Source organism: Heterodontus francisci, chromosome 17 (assembly GCF_036365525.1).
Source record: "Heterodontus francisci isolate sHetFra1 chromosome 17, sHetFra1.hap1, whole genome shotgun sequence".
NCBI lineage: Eukaryota > Metazoa > Chordata > Chondrichthyes > Heterodontiformes > Heterodontidae > Heterodontus > Heterodontus francisci.
The window spans coordinates 30,417,149-30,431,908 of NC_090387.1; the positions used below are offsets into that span (position 1 = coordinate 30,417,149).

General features: G+C 45.7%; 1 protein-coding gene across 1 annotated transcript in view; it reads left to right on the forward strand.

Annotated features, from left to right (window-relative positions):
* Window positions 1–14,760, forward strand: part of LOC137378580 (early endosome antigen 1) — a 1,009,825-nt gene that overhangs the window by 627,772 nt on the left and 367,293 nt on the right. The window contains exon 19 of the mRNA XM_068048885.1: window positions 12,532–12,711. Coding sequence (XP_067904986.1) covers window positions 12,532–12,711 — 180 coding nt within the window. The remainder of the gene's footprint in view (window positions 1–12,531; window positions 12,712–14,760) is intronic.

A 14,760-nucleotide genomic window follows, 5' to 3' on the forward strand; every position in this document is an offset into this window, starting at 1 on the left:
ACCAATCTGGATCAGCCTCACACAGTTGCCAGAGAATGGGCTGGAGTTGGTGACTATGGAATGGAGTTTATGGCAGGGGCCAACGACAACAGCTTCGGTCTTCCTTATATTTAGTTGGAAGAAATTTCTACCCATTCAGCCATTCAATACTGGATGTCGGACAAGCAATGTAACAAATCAGAGACGGGGAAGGGTTGAGAGAACTGGTGGTGAAGTAGAGCTGGGTGTTGTCAGTGTGAAACCTGACGTGTTTTTGTATGTGGCACCTAGGGACATCATGAGGGTGATATGGTCAACCATGTCAAAAGCTGCAAATACATCAAGAAGGATGAAAGGGGATAGTTTACCACCGTCACAGACACAGGATGTGACTTTGATAAGGGCCATTTCAATGCTGTGCGGAGGCACAAACTTGATTGGAGGGGTTCAAGCATGAAGTTATAGAAAAGATGGGCGCAGATTTGGGAGGTAACATGTTCAAGGACTTTGGAGCAGAAAGGGAGGTTGGGTATGGGGCAGTAATTTGCAAGGACAGAAGGGTTAATGGTGGGCTTTTTGAGGAGAGGACTGATGATGGCAGATTTCAAGCATGGGGGCCATGATAGGAAGTTGGGTGGTCAGCAGCTTGATGGGAATGGAGTCAAAGGAGCAGGAGTTGGGTCTCATACAATGTGAGCTCAGAGAGGGCAGGAGAGGAGAGAAATTCAAGGAAGCTGCCAGTTCAGATCTAGAACAGGGAAGAGCCTTAGGGGAAATTTGGCCCATAGCTCTAGGGGAAGAGACAACAATGCCAGAGGGCTATTTGGAGGTGAGAGTAGAGGAAGCAGAGAGAGGGGTTTATGAAAACAGTTTATACTGGAGAAGGGAAGCCGTGGTTTAGCCTTGCATTCCATGATGAACCTGGAATAGTGAACAATTTTAGCAGAGGAGAACAGGGGATGAATGGCTCAACCAATTTTCCACCATAAATCTTCGAGTCTGCACCCCTTGAAGTTAAGGGAGAGGAAATGAGAGCCCTATCAGGAGTGACCAAGGTGAGAGAGAGTAATGGTTTTATTGGGGACATTGGCATCAAAAGTATACGTGAGGGTGTGATTGAGCAGATTGATAGCTGCAGAAATGCAAATGAAGAGCCAAAGACTACACAGTTGGCAATTTGAAAGTGCAGTTCTAAGTGACAGACACAGAAGAAAGTTGGGTTGAGAGGGGCAAAGGGGATGTGGGTGAAGAGCGATATATGGAAGTGATCAGAGATGGCCTTCTCTGTGATTGATACAATGGAATTGACACAAATAAAGAGGCCACGTGAGATAGCAGCTTTGAAGGGTTGGCCATGAACATGGGTAGATAAGTTTATATGGAGGGATTAAGGGACGCAAGGAGGCTGTGAACTCACTGGAGAGAGAGCATGATGAGTTGGGATGGAGGTTGAAATTACTGTGGATGCAAAATCACTCAGTGCAGAGGCTGAGGGAGGGAAGTTATCCGGAGAGAAACTTGGCATGCTACTTGCATGGGCGGTAGAGAATGAAGATTTTAAATAAGAGGCAAGAATGGTGGAACAAGGTGAGATGCTTAAAGGAGGAGAAGGTGCCAGAAGAGTAGGGGGACAGAACAGAGTGTGATTTGGTGATAAGAGCCACACTGCCATCACAGTAGTTTAGACAGGGCAAGTGGTGGAAGATATAGCTGGCGAGGAGGTGCCATCATTCCATCCGCCAGCTTTCCATCAAGGCCATAGTCTTAATGATATCATCCACATTAAGCTCATGGATGGCAAGGGTCTTGCTCAAAAGTGAATGGACATTCTGGAGGGTGATGGGGTAGGGGCACTGATAGCCAATCCACTGGCAGAGTCATCAGGATCAGCATTGGGAAGGGTAAGTAGGATGAGAAAAAGATTGGCAAGATTAGCCATCAGCAGGCATGCTGGATGGGAAGGTCAATGAGAGAGTAGGATGGGGCATTTGGTGTTGCTGCTTGGAAGATGTTGCTGCTTGGAATGAGACAGTGACAACTGCCTCGATGGGCCCTTCAGAGGCTGCCAAGAAAGACAAAGAGGGAAACTAGGCTTAGCCAAGAGGGAGTCAAGCCTGAGACAGCAGTAGGAGAGTAGTAAGGTCATTGAGTGCTGTAAGATTGGGGTAGGGATTTGGGAGGGTGGAGCATCCGAGAGGGGAGAAATGAAAGGAGGCATGATGAGAGGAGAGAGAGAGGCTGAGGAGGGGTAAAGAGAAAAGAAGTTTTAAAAAGGCAGAAAGAAAAGAGAAAATAGAAGCGATGGACAAAGGTGTGAAACGGCAGCCAAAGCGTGCATGTGAATGGACATAGTGAAACTGAGGTTACATAGGCGTGGTTACATAGCAAAATGAGGATAGATACATCCTGGTATTAAACTGGGAATAGTGAATAGACTGTAGGAGGGAGTCAAGAGGCCAGAGGTCCCAGGTGGAATTAAGTTTGCATAGTGTTACGACCAAGGCAAGAGGGGTGCACTGTCTTTTCTAGTTCCACTTCTCCACATGTCACAATATATATTTAAATGTTTACCCAATTACTGATACAGCCAATCATATACCCTATTTTTTATATCTGAGAATAAATTACACCAACCATGTTTCTTTAATAAACAACAAAATTATCAGTTTACTATAAAACAAGACTTAACCAGTAACGAAGCAACGGATTAACACACAGATTGAAATATGAAAGTTCCCTTTTTAAAATCCCCCAATTACACTCACACACACACACACTGGAAAAAAAATACAGAAGTTCTCTCTGCAGAGGTATGTTACCAAAAAAAGGCACAAGAAAAAGACTATGTTGGCCAAATACTTGCTAATTCTTGACAAAAGAAAGAGAAGATATGGAAGGAAGTCAATTGTCCCTTTTTTGGTCTGGCATCTGGGTATACGGAGACAGTTTCAGAAGCAGTCTGTTCTGGAGATGTCAAGAATTATTCTAGTAGGCTTTCCAGGAGAAATGTGGCATCAGGGTTTTCCATCAGCACACACTTGAATCGCAAGATTTTGTTAACTTCTCAGGAGCTATGCAGCAGCAGGGATTTTAGCTCTCCCACACTGGTTCTTTGCAGGATTTCTTCAAAGAGGTAGAGAAGGAGGTGAGCTTGGTGGTTTCTTTTTTGGCCTGGCAGGAAAAACACCAACTGTCTTCAAACGGTTCACACCCAATTAAATTGAAGACAATGTCCAAACCCCAAACAGAGAGTTGACCTCCTGACCTTCATAAATCTTGACATGTGGCTTCTGTTTAACCATTTTTCCCCAGGTCATCAAGTGTTCTGTTGTTTACTGAGCCCAAAGCACATGACTTGGTAAAAAAAAATACACATCCATGGAATCTTTTCAGTTTTAACACAAGTCCTCAAAAAAAAAATTGTTTTTAAATGGAAGCACTTTTGTAACAATAGGTTGGTGGAAAATCAGCATGGAGCATCCACAAACTGATGTCTGGGTTCAGAGACAGGTGTGGAGGTTGAGTGAGTCCAGAAGCTATTTGAAGATAGAATATCAGAGGACACACTGTGGGAGGTATTTTTGCATTCAGCAGCTGGAAGGAACCCCACTATGTAGAAGGATTATCAACTACTTTCAGGCTAGTTGCTGATTCATTTCTACTGCCTCTTGCTGTGATTGTAGAATTGTTTGGTGATTTCCAGATTTGTTTCAAGTTGCTAAAGTCTACAAGGAGTGGCGTGGCAGGTGCTGGATGACTTTGTCCTGACTTCAAGGATTCTGCACAAACCACTTACTTCCAGACATGGGGATAGTAGTTCGCATCCCCCTTGGACTACAGCATGACAGGGAGTGAGATGCAGAGGCAACACAGAGCAGGACAAGCTGCTGGAAGAGGGAAGAGGAGGAGCAGGGAAAGGGCTCTCAGCAGGAGGCTATATCCATTCAGAGAGTTTAGGGAGCAATTCTTCTGCCTGAACCTCAATAAGGAACAGTATGTCAGACGTCTCCACTTCACTAATGAAGTCCTCACTGAAATCTGCAATCTGCTGCAGCCACAACTACAGCTTCAGAGCAGGACAAGGACAACATTGCCAGCAATCGTGAAGGTGATCATGGCCATGATTTTTTTTACGAGACTGGCTTCTTCCAGGTTGGAGCAGGTGATATTTGCAACATCTCCAAGTTTGCTGTCCATTGGTGCAAAAGGGAGATCACTGAGGTTCTGTACTCCAAGGGAGCTGAAGACACTTCATTCTCTCTTGCCAGAGAGAACCTGGCAGAGTGAGCAGGTGGCTTCATCAGGATTATAGGCTTCCCCATGGTGCTGGGTGCCATTGACTGCAGGCACATCGCTTTGAGGGTGCCACATGTCAACTCTGAGATGTACCGCAGCAGGAAGGGATTCCATTCCCTGAGTATCTAGCTAGTGTGCGGCCATATGCACCGTGCCATGCAGGCCATACCCAGTATTCTGGCAGCAATCATAATGCCTTCATTCTCCGGCAGTCCATTATACCATCTGCATTTGAGCCACCATGACAAACCAGAGACAGGCTACTTAGCAACAGGAACTGACCACTTGACTCGTGGTGCCGGCGCGCACACATGGGCAGCATGCATATAATGAAAGCAGTGCTACCACATAACGGGCTAAAATCTTGTCTGCCCTGTTTTTTGAGCAACGAGATTGCAATTCATGACCTGCCCACGCCAGTTCTGTAAGATGTGGCCAGCATGCAAATTTGGTGCTGCCACCTCATTACCATGATTTTAGTATGGTGCCCAAGCATCTTCCTCACTGCAGACTTCCTCTTCACACTGCTGGCTGCCTCTGCGCTCTTCAGAGGGACTGTAGGTGTTATGCTGATAGCATGTGGTGCAGCCAGCCTGCTTTTTTTTAAAGGCAGTCTGTTGCTCTTAAAGGGAAGTTGTACTGAATAATATTGCTGGAATTTAAGACCTGCAGAGATTATGGGGAGGATTTTAAGGCCCAGCCGGGGCTGGGAACGGAGGCAGGCATGCACTAAAAATAGTGCTGCCAGCTGGGATGCCAGTTCCCCAGCTCCAACCTGTCCTGGGCCATTTTCCCAGAGGTGGGATGGAGGAGGTGGCAGGGGGTGGCCAATTCAGCTAATTAATGGTCAGTTAAGGCCAATTGTTGGAGGCCAACTGGGATTTTTTTATCGGCCTCCAGGTCCCCACAGGCGGTGGGGGACAGTTTCGCTACCTGGAGGCAGCCTCCCGGCAGCAGACCGAGGGCCAACTCTCCACACAGGCTGAGAGGCCCACACTGCTTTCCTGGGTTCAGCAGCAGCCACAGGCCGCCCTGTGGAAGGGCTTCTCACCCCAACAATGATGGCCAGGCTGCAGAATTATTTTTTACTTTAATTTTGAAAAAGTTGGAGTAGAGGGCGTCTCCATTGTGGGCTGCCCTCTCTCTCACATAGCTGCCATGGCATCCTGTTGCTGCTTTCAAGCTGGAGGGTCTCTGATTGGCCCTCCCTCTGTCCTTAATTGGAAGGCGAGCCCACCCTCTGGCCATTAATCCAGGGGAAAATCACAAGTGAGTGACTGTTTCCCAAACACTGGGATATTACGCATGGGGGCTCATTTAAATAGAGGGGCTGGAGCGAATACCCCCAATGACATAAGAGGGCAGCTGCCGCGTCCCCGGCAATGGCGTCCGGCGCCACTGCGCAGGCATCAGCGCCATTTTTAAAGGGCTGTAAGCCTTTCAGTACAACTTTAATATTTAAAATGGTAGCATTGGAAAGTTTATCAAATAAAAGGTTCTGTGATGGAGGCCCTTCCCCAACCCCACCCCCCCTCCATGGTCATTTACGTGGCACCTCATACCCGAACTTTCCGCCCCCAACCTCTGAGATTTGGCCTCTAACCCCTTCCCACCATTCACACAACCAATAACATTTGTTTTCCCAGCTCCCCCACTCCTCCCGCCCTGAAAATTTTATTCCTCCCCCCTCCCCACCAGGTTCTTGCCACAGAACTCCATGTGGAGTTCCAAAGGCGCCAAAGCACGAACGGCGGCCGTAATATCAGCGTGGGATGGCTGCCACCTGCAGGTGAGTTTATTTACATATGTTTAATGTTACTTTGCATATGCTGATGAAGGGCCCACCGCCAGGCAGCAGGGGGTGGGGGGGCACACCAAGGTCCCCAATCGCTGGTAATATGCAGCAGGCCCTTCTTGATGTCGCAGGCCGAGGCGGGCCTCACCCCGCAGAATTTTACCGGCCCCCACGCCATGATCCCCAGCATCAAGAGGCTGGTAAAATTCAGCCCACTGCTGTCTTTCTGACCCACATATGAACCTAATGGCAAGCTTCAGAAGCCTGCTGGAAAATTCTGCCCCCTATCCCAAGTATAGACCAGATGCTTTTGGATGCCCCTTTGGTGTGTGAGCTATAACTGCAAGGAGAGTCACCTGGTGGTCGGATGTGAAGATGACTCGATCAGATTGTTTGAGGTTATTCGAGAAAAGCTTCAGTTTGAGAGAAATGGAAGGGCAGGGCAGAGAGAAGGTTCAAATTGATGGATACAGTGTTGGGGGCATTAGCAGTGGAGGTGTGCAGGAGGAGAGATGTCATGGTTCTGTGGGGGGAGGGTGGGTGGAGCCAGGAGGCCCTCAAGGACCGCGCTCAGAAGTGAATTGGAGCTGGTGGCAGAGGTCAAATCCTGGAGTCTGGACCCAAGGACCGGGTAGCAGTGACCTAAGTGACTTCCTGTGGGTGATGAAGATCAGTGAATGCATCTTCTCATGACGTCTCCTACCCATCACATCAGCAATCTCTCACACTGCTCAACGCACCACACCTCAATCATTCACCCAGCAACACTCCCAGATACTCAGAACTCACACCACATATCCAGATACTCTGAAGTGATTTATGACTTTAACCCCTTATAAGGACTAAACCAAATCAAGCGTACATCCCGACGAATCTCCCTTAATTAAGTTCAAACCAAACAAATTCTTATAGACAATTATTTGGGTTCATAAAACTTAACTAGTTTTCTCTCAAAGAAAGAAAACTAACAGAGAATATTACCATATTTCGGATAGCCTATTTTTAAAATAATTATGGCTAAGTCTTAAATATCCCAGATATTATAAGGGTCTGGGAAACTCTCTTCAATATGTATCTCTCCACTTAAAGAGACACAAAGAGGGGGTTCTTGTAGTTGTATACAGAATGCGACATGAAACAATTTATTAACTTTTATATATTTATTAAAGAATTGAACATGCAATACACTTTAAGTGGATAAGTATACCACAATATCAAATATTACTATGAAATGTAACACATAATCTTATTTCTAAAATAGAATCCAAAAGTTCAACTTTGATATTGTATAGCCATCAAAATTTAAAGTAAACTTTTACCCTTAAATTCCCCGGGAAGGTTGAGAAGCATTGATGAGGAATTCAAAACTTCTAGTTTATTGCTTCAAAAACCCTCATGTTTATACTGTTTCTAAACTATCATCTGACCTTTTGGCATATAGGTGTTACCTTTCTGTGTGTGTTTTTCCTCCTTTTGAGATCCATATACAGTAATATCATTGGCTACCATCCCTACTTAACTGGAAATCCCCTGTTTTTGAAGTTGTGAGCATTTATCTGGTCAAAATGTTTATAATTGGGTTTACTTGGCATCATATTTTTGTAAGTACTATTCCATTTTATTATGTATAATTGTCTTTTTATGAACCCTTCTTTTGAGTCAATCTGTCTATATTACCAACACCATCAACTAATTAAGTTTATAGCTGCCTCTTACTGATGTCACATAGGATGTTTCAATATATGTTTATCCTCCAATTCCCTGGCAATAGAGATGCTGAAATGGATTTTCCAACATAAAAGGTGTTTCTGGTTCACATTCTATTGTAACAGGGACCTTGGAAGACCTTGAAACTTTTAACTCGACCTTCTTAAAGGGGAATTTCAGTGAGTCTTGAAAACTGACCATTTATTCAATCTTTAATTCTAAAAGTTATAATATATTAGCTATATCTAAATTCTACCTAATTAAGCCTATTATACCTATGTTTCATCACAACTCCACCTCACCTTCACACACCTGCCAATGCTACCAGTTTCATACCTACTTCTTGGTGCCTCCACATAACTTCAGCTATGGCATGCACATCACCCAAACACAATGCTATACCATTACTGACATTCTGCCCTCTCCCTTTTGCAGGACAAGATGGCACACAATAGAAGGGAGCAGGGCAGAACAGGCAGGGGACAAGGACACCTGCATCTCCTGAGCCTATGGAGGAGATGGCTCTCAGCATTATTGGGCTGGCTGCGATACAACCCGTGACATCCGGCATCACTGAGAACATTGAGAATGATGGCATATTCCTGCCTTATGCCTCTTCTCAACTCCAGCACACTCTAATCTTGCTATCTGGCATGATGAGCAAGCTGATAGTGTGACAATGGGCCTCTTGCTTCCCACCCCACCTTGCTTCTCTCATACCAACCTTCCCCTTCTGATTTCCTGCTTTCAGACATCCAAGGACTATTGCCTGGCCAGCCACAGCAACCCAAGGAGGAAGAGAGAGAGCAATAGCACAGCACTAACGAAGAAGCCCCATCACTTGCTCTGACACTCACAGCCACCAGCTCAGATACAACCTCTGCACATACCTTGAAGGCAAATGTAGAGTTGGGATCTGTACTGAGTGAGTTATCCGGGCACAAGTGAACTGCAACCAAGCCAAGGGGAAAGGATAGCTCACTTGCCAACTCACTGAAGGGCAAGGTTGCAGACAAGTTCTTTTGCAGAAGACTCAGATGAGGACCTCAATGAGGCAGTGTACAGGAGAGTGCTGATGTGCACATACACTGTGTTGCTGGTTGCATTGGCTGGCCTGCCAGACAGATTCCTGCCACTGCAAGAAGCATGGATGAGGCCAGCTCCAAGTTGGTAGAGGGTATGGTACAGAGCTTTCCCTCTTTGCAGTCTCTGCTCCATCTCCCTTGTTGTGCTACAGACCCAGAGGCACTGCAGCAGCAGCCCCCAGACCCATTGTAGACTTAGTGTGATCATCTGATCCTCTGCCTTCCCTGTAAAGATGCAGCAACACTCTGGCACATCTAAGAACTCACCACAAAACCTCCAAAAAACATTCCAGACTACTTTCAGACATTTTACAACAGCAGAGGCTCTTAAAAAATTAACTTTCCTGCAAATTGGATGCCTGGCCTTTTAAGGAACGCTAGTGCCGGGCCCATCTTGCTATTCTGCATTTGTTGTTAGAAGAGTGAAAAGCAAATTTGTGGTCTGGGCCTACGTGGCCTAAATTAGGTGCCCCGACATCACATCAGCCAGATGGGCTGTGACATCTGGGTAATGCTCCTTCGCAGGCTTTCACTGCACACAGGGGACGCCTCTTTGGGTCGTGACCGAGGCAGCTGGCAGCACAGTGGTGCAGTGGTTAGCACTGCAGCCTCACAGCTCCAGCGACCCGGGTTCAATTCTGGGTCCTGCCTGTGTGGAGTTTGCAAGTTCTCCCTGTGTCTGCGTGGGTTTTCTCCAGGTGCTCCGGTTTCCTCCCACAAGCCAAAAGACTTGCAGGTTGGTAGGTAAATTGGCCATTATAAATTGCCCTAGTATAGGTAGGTGGTAGGGAAATATAGGGACAGGTGGGGATGTGGTAGGAATATGGGATTAGTGTAGGATTAGTATAAATGGGTGGTTGATGGTCGGCACAGACTCGGTGGGCCGAAGGGCCTGTTTCAGTGCTGTATCTCTAAAACACATTGTGCCCCAGCAAAAAGGCGCTCGACCTCCCCAGCAGCATTCCAGAGATGAAATTCACATCCAAAAGGTCAAAGAACGTTGGGGTGCTTAAACAATGACTTTTTTTAAACAATGATTTGCTGCCTGGACAGCAGAGCACGTGTCAAGATTTCTCGTGGTCTGCTGCACACTGCACAACCAATGCAGCAACCAGCTGAGGAGGAGGCAACCAACACTGCCCCTTTCTGCCTGGGCTGTCCATGATTGATTCATCTGACTGCAGTACCATTGAACCCAACCCTAATTCCCTGTTCACCAATAGTCCCACATCTTACCTTCCACGTGTTACTGAACATCACAGTGTCCTCTTGGCCACAATGCTGAAATAAAATCCCCCATAAAACAAACATTCCAAATCAAACATAAATCAAACCATGCTATATTGCATACAAAGGTCAACTATTCACACTTGTGCATTCCCATTATGCCTGTCTTCTGGGTGCCTTCTCTGTCCTAGTTGTCCTATGCAGTGCAACCCCAGTGCAGCTTGGCTGGTCGAAGGCTGCTGAGTTCCAGTATGGGAGACTGTAGATGGTCTTGCAAGGACAACCTGGAGCATCTCTGGCCCTAGAAGGCCCAGGTTCATACCACACCACATCAACATGGATGGCAGCAGTCTGGGCTAGCTGGCTGACAGGCAAACAGCAAGGGCACTGCCAAAGTGACAGTGCTGGTAGGACAAATGCTGTCTTCCTGAGAAAGTACAGCAGGTTTGTGCTACATGGTGCCGTTGCTACTCCCCTATGCAGTGACTCAACAATCCTAACAAGGTGTTGCAGGGCAGATGGCTGGACAGCTGTGATACTCTGCAAGCCCCTTTGAACACATGGTACTCACAGCTATGATGGCAGCAGTCTGGGCCTTGGTGGTACCAAGCTGAATTTCAATGAGAGCAGACTGAGCTTGTATGGTAGCAAGCTAAGCTTGAATGTCTTCAGTCTGAACTTCCACTGCAGCACACAATTGTTGGGTGGCTACTGCTTGTGCTGCAATGTAAGCTGAGACATCGGCCATTAGGCGATGCATCATGGATTGGTCAGAAAGTGTTCTCATGGAGTTGGCTACTACTTCCACACTAGAGAGGATGGGCCCAAGCTCTGTACAAAGCCCTGTACCAAGTTGGTTCTGGACTCCTCCATTCTCTTTGACATTGACCGTAGACTTCCTGGCAGGCCTGTCAATGCACCAATTTCAGTGTGCATATCCATCAGCTTTCTTCTGTGTGCCCCATTGAAGTCCTCATTAATTCATCAACGGCAGAAGTTGGGTGTATCCTCTTCCTCTGGCAAGCTGCCATCTGTGCTAACCATGTCCCCTGCCCTGGCTGCAGCTTGCTCACACCCAGTGTTTCACCAAGTGCAGGTCCTTCCTCCAAGCTGTCCTATAAAATACGTGAAGTGTCAGCATTTGAGCTTATGGCTGCGAGGGTGAGAGCGAGTGATGGCATTTCTTCTTCATCACTGTGTTTCTGTTTCTCCAACTCTTTCTCTTATCCAACTGCCTCGCCAGGTTGCACTTCTTTGGTATCTGAAAGGAGAAAAGCACAAGACTAGAGTTGTGGTGGTGGGAGAGGAAAAGCAAGTAGTACATGCTTGCACCATCTGCAACATATAAATCAGAAGAAATAGGGGTGTGGTGAGGGGGAAATGGGATATGAGAAGGATGATTAGATATGAGCATACCATCATCTTCGATGGTTTCAGTCCCGCTGCGGATCACGGCCTCAGCCATGGATGCTGCAATGATGGTGAGCGCTGTCTCCGCAGGGGTAAGGACATAAAGTTGTGCCTGTTCTCCTCCAGTTTGGTGCTGATGCATCTAGTAATGCGCCGCCTTGTCCTGCAAGGGAGAGGGAAATTTGTCAGTATGTGTTGGTGTGTTCTGGCTATCATGGTTGAATAGTTGACAGTGTGAGCAAGCTATGAAATGGTGTGAGGCTTGTAGCATTGCTAAGTGTGTGAAGGTGAGGTGAAGTATTAATGTTACGTATGAGTTCTGATTGATCAAGATTGTTCGTAAGTGACTGATGGGGCTGTGGTGAATTGAGCATTGTATGAAGCTATTGGAACCCTTGGTGGGATATGGCATTTGCAGATACATCACTGACCTTGACCATGTATGAGGTCATTGAACTTCTTGCAGCACTGAATCCAGGTCCTTGGGGCTAGACTCCTGATATTGACCTCTGGTTATCTGGTCCCACTGCCTTTTCAAAGTTTGTCTGGAGGGATTCCTGGCCCCTGTCCTCCTGTAAATCACTCTTGCACTTCGCCTCTGGTACCAAGCGTTAGAAAATCTTAGAGCCTGCTGTCTGTCATGCTGTGGCATTCTTGCATCTTTCACAGGTCACAATCACTTTTATAATATCTTCCAAGCATCGGCTCCAGCCACAATATGCCTCTCCTTTAAGAGGTGCAAGCTGGCTTTAAGTATTGCAGGCTAGTTTGAACTCATGCTAGCCTCTCACAATTTTGCATCCCCTGCTCAGGCATGTGGCCACAATATTGTGTTTAGCAATGACTGCACCCTACAATCATTTAGATGAGCAGGCAGCTTGAAGTTTGTGTGCTGCCTGCATCAGAAGCAACAGACGTGTGTTAATAATGCATTGTGATCTCTCTACCTGTTTTCAGGTCTTATTGAATTTCACAGACATAGTGTTTTTGGCATTTTTGAAATGACTAAAACTAAATACTTTATTTTTACAGATGCTGAAATTGGAGGAACAATTGAATGCAACTGACTTTGAATCTGCCTCTTTGAGAGCCAATTTGCAAAACAAGACGCAAGAAGTTCAGAAGCTCAGAGAGCAGCTAGAACAATTTCAGGAAGCTATGCATCAGATGACTGGAGAACTAAATGAGATGAAAGCAAACATGCACGTGGAAGTAAGTGGCTTGGAGTGGCAGCAGACAGGGATAGAAAGGGAGAGGAGAAGTGCTGGAGCAAGTCAGGGAAGAAGGAACAAGGAGGGGCAGGTTAGAAAAACTTGCATTTATATAGCGCCTCCCATGGCCTCATAATGTCCCAAAGCACTTTACAACCAATGACATACCTTTGAAGTGTAGTCGCTGTTATAATGGAGGGAATATGGCAGCCAATTTGCACACAGCGAGGTCAACAGCATTAAGATAGATGACCAAATAATCTGTTGTAGTGATGTTGTTCAGGGCTAAGTTTTGGCCAGAACTCCTTTTCATTTCTTCTAAATAGTGCCATAGGAAATTTTATGTCCAGCTGAGAAGTAAAGGGTCTAACATCTTAGCTGAAAGCTGACACCTCTGACAATGTAGCGTCTTTGCTGCACTGGCCTGTATCAACCTAGATTTTGTGCTCAAGTCCCGTATCTTACTGCAGGTTGTGGGCCTGGGCTGCAATCTTGGGCCACAATGGGAGTAAAAACCAGTGAGTATACACAGAACAGTGAAGGAATAAAGCAAACAAACAAGACACAAATGTAGGAAACTAGTAAAAGAATTGTTAAATGGCCAATGTCTTTTCTCATGTCAGTGGGTTTTGTAGGGAAAATCGCTAGCATGGAGGATGGTAGCTTTCCTTTTCAGTGAGATGTCAAAGTCAGAAATGGTAACCCTTCATGTCTCACAGACAGCGCTTTGAGGAATGCAATGTGTTTAACAATGCAGGAACAAATTGAGAAAAGCGTAGAAAGTAGTGTCATGGTTTAGGAAATATGGAACGATAAGCACAGCGAGCTGGAGATGTTCAATGGCAGAAATGAAGTAATGACGTGGGTGACTGGGGTTTGGAGCACAGGTTGACATACACATAGGGGTAGGGTTACCAAATCTGGTTGGATGTATTCCTGAAGATTTCATCACATGACTTGCTCCAGTTGCCTTGCCCACTGAAAGATGTTTTTCCCATCTGTAATATAACTAATAAATTAAAGTGTTCAAAGAAAATGGAAAAACTTTTTTTTAATGCCCCAATTTTTTTTTTCCCTTAGTTGCTAACAGCAGTGCCCAGGGGATTAATCTAAAATTCCTGGAGATGCCAGGATAATCCTGGAGGATTGGCAACCTTAATTGGAGCTGTTGCTGGGTTTAACTATTATGCACAGTCATTTTAAGTTGCTAAGTCAATACTTTACAAAAAGAAAGAGTGATTGTGTGAGTTTTCCAGTGCTATCTATCAGGGACGGAACAGGAAGGCCCAAGGTCAGAACAAATTCACTTTTAAAAATTAGAATTTAATACCAGAGTTGTAGGGCCCCTGGTAGGGAGGAAGAAGACTCAAAGGTTACCTGAAAAAAAATTAAAAATACTGATTAACTGTTAAATATTTTGTGTGTCCCAAGGCAGCGAGATAAATGGGTGCAGGCAGAAAATGGGATCAGAAGGCTTAAAAGGGGGATAAAGTATAAAAAGAATCAATTTTTAAGACATTAAAATAATTGTTTTTTTTAACCATATACCTTCACTATACACTATGTGGACACTAGGGTGGGTCAATCTGTGACAGGCAAAGTGTGACCGTTTAAATTGAAAACTCTTCTCACAGTGCCACCTATAGGTGTACCTGGTACTACAGGTACTATAATGGATTTTACCCATCGGAGGAGGCTTAAAATGAAAGTTTTTGATGAAGCTTACACCCACTGTACCAAATGTAATATGTAGTAGATGTATTAGCTGCAGGTAAGGCAGGGTCACAACTGAGGGCCCAATGGAAATGTTCACTAAAGGAGTCACTGTTATCTGTTTGGCCTCCTCATTGTGGAAGAGATTACGCCATGAGCAACAAATGCAGCATACTAGATTAGAGGAGGTACACAAATTATTGCCTCAGATGGAAGGAGTGCTTTCAGCCCTGGCCAGTGATGTGGTTGGAGGTGTGGGACAAGTGTTGCATCTCCAACCTTAATAAAATGCCTGTTTATCTTTCAATCTTCTGTACTGATGAATGGTTGCACACCT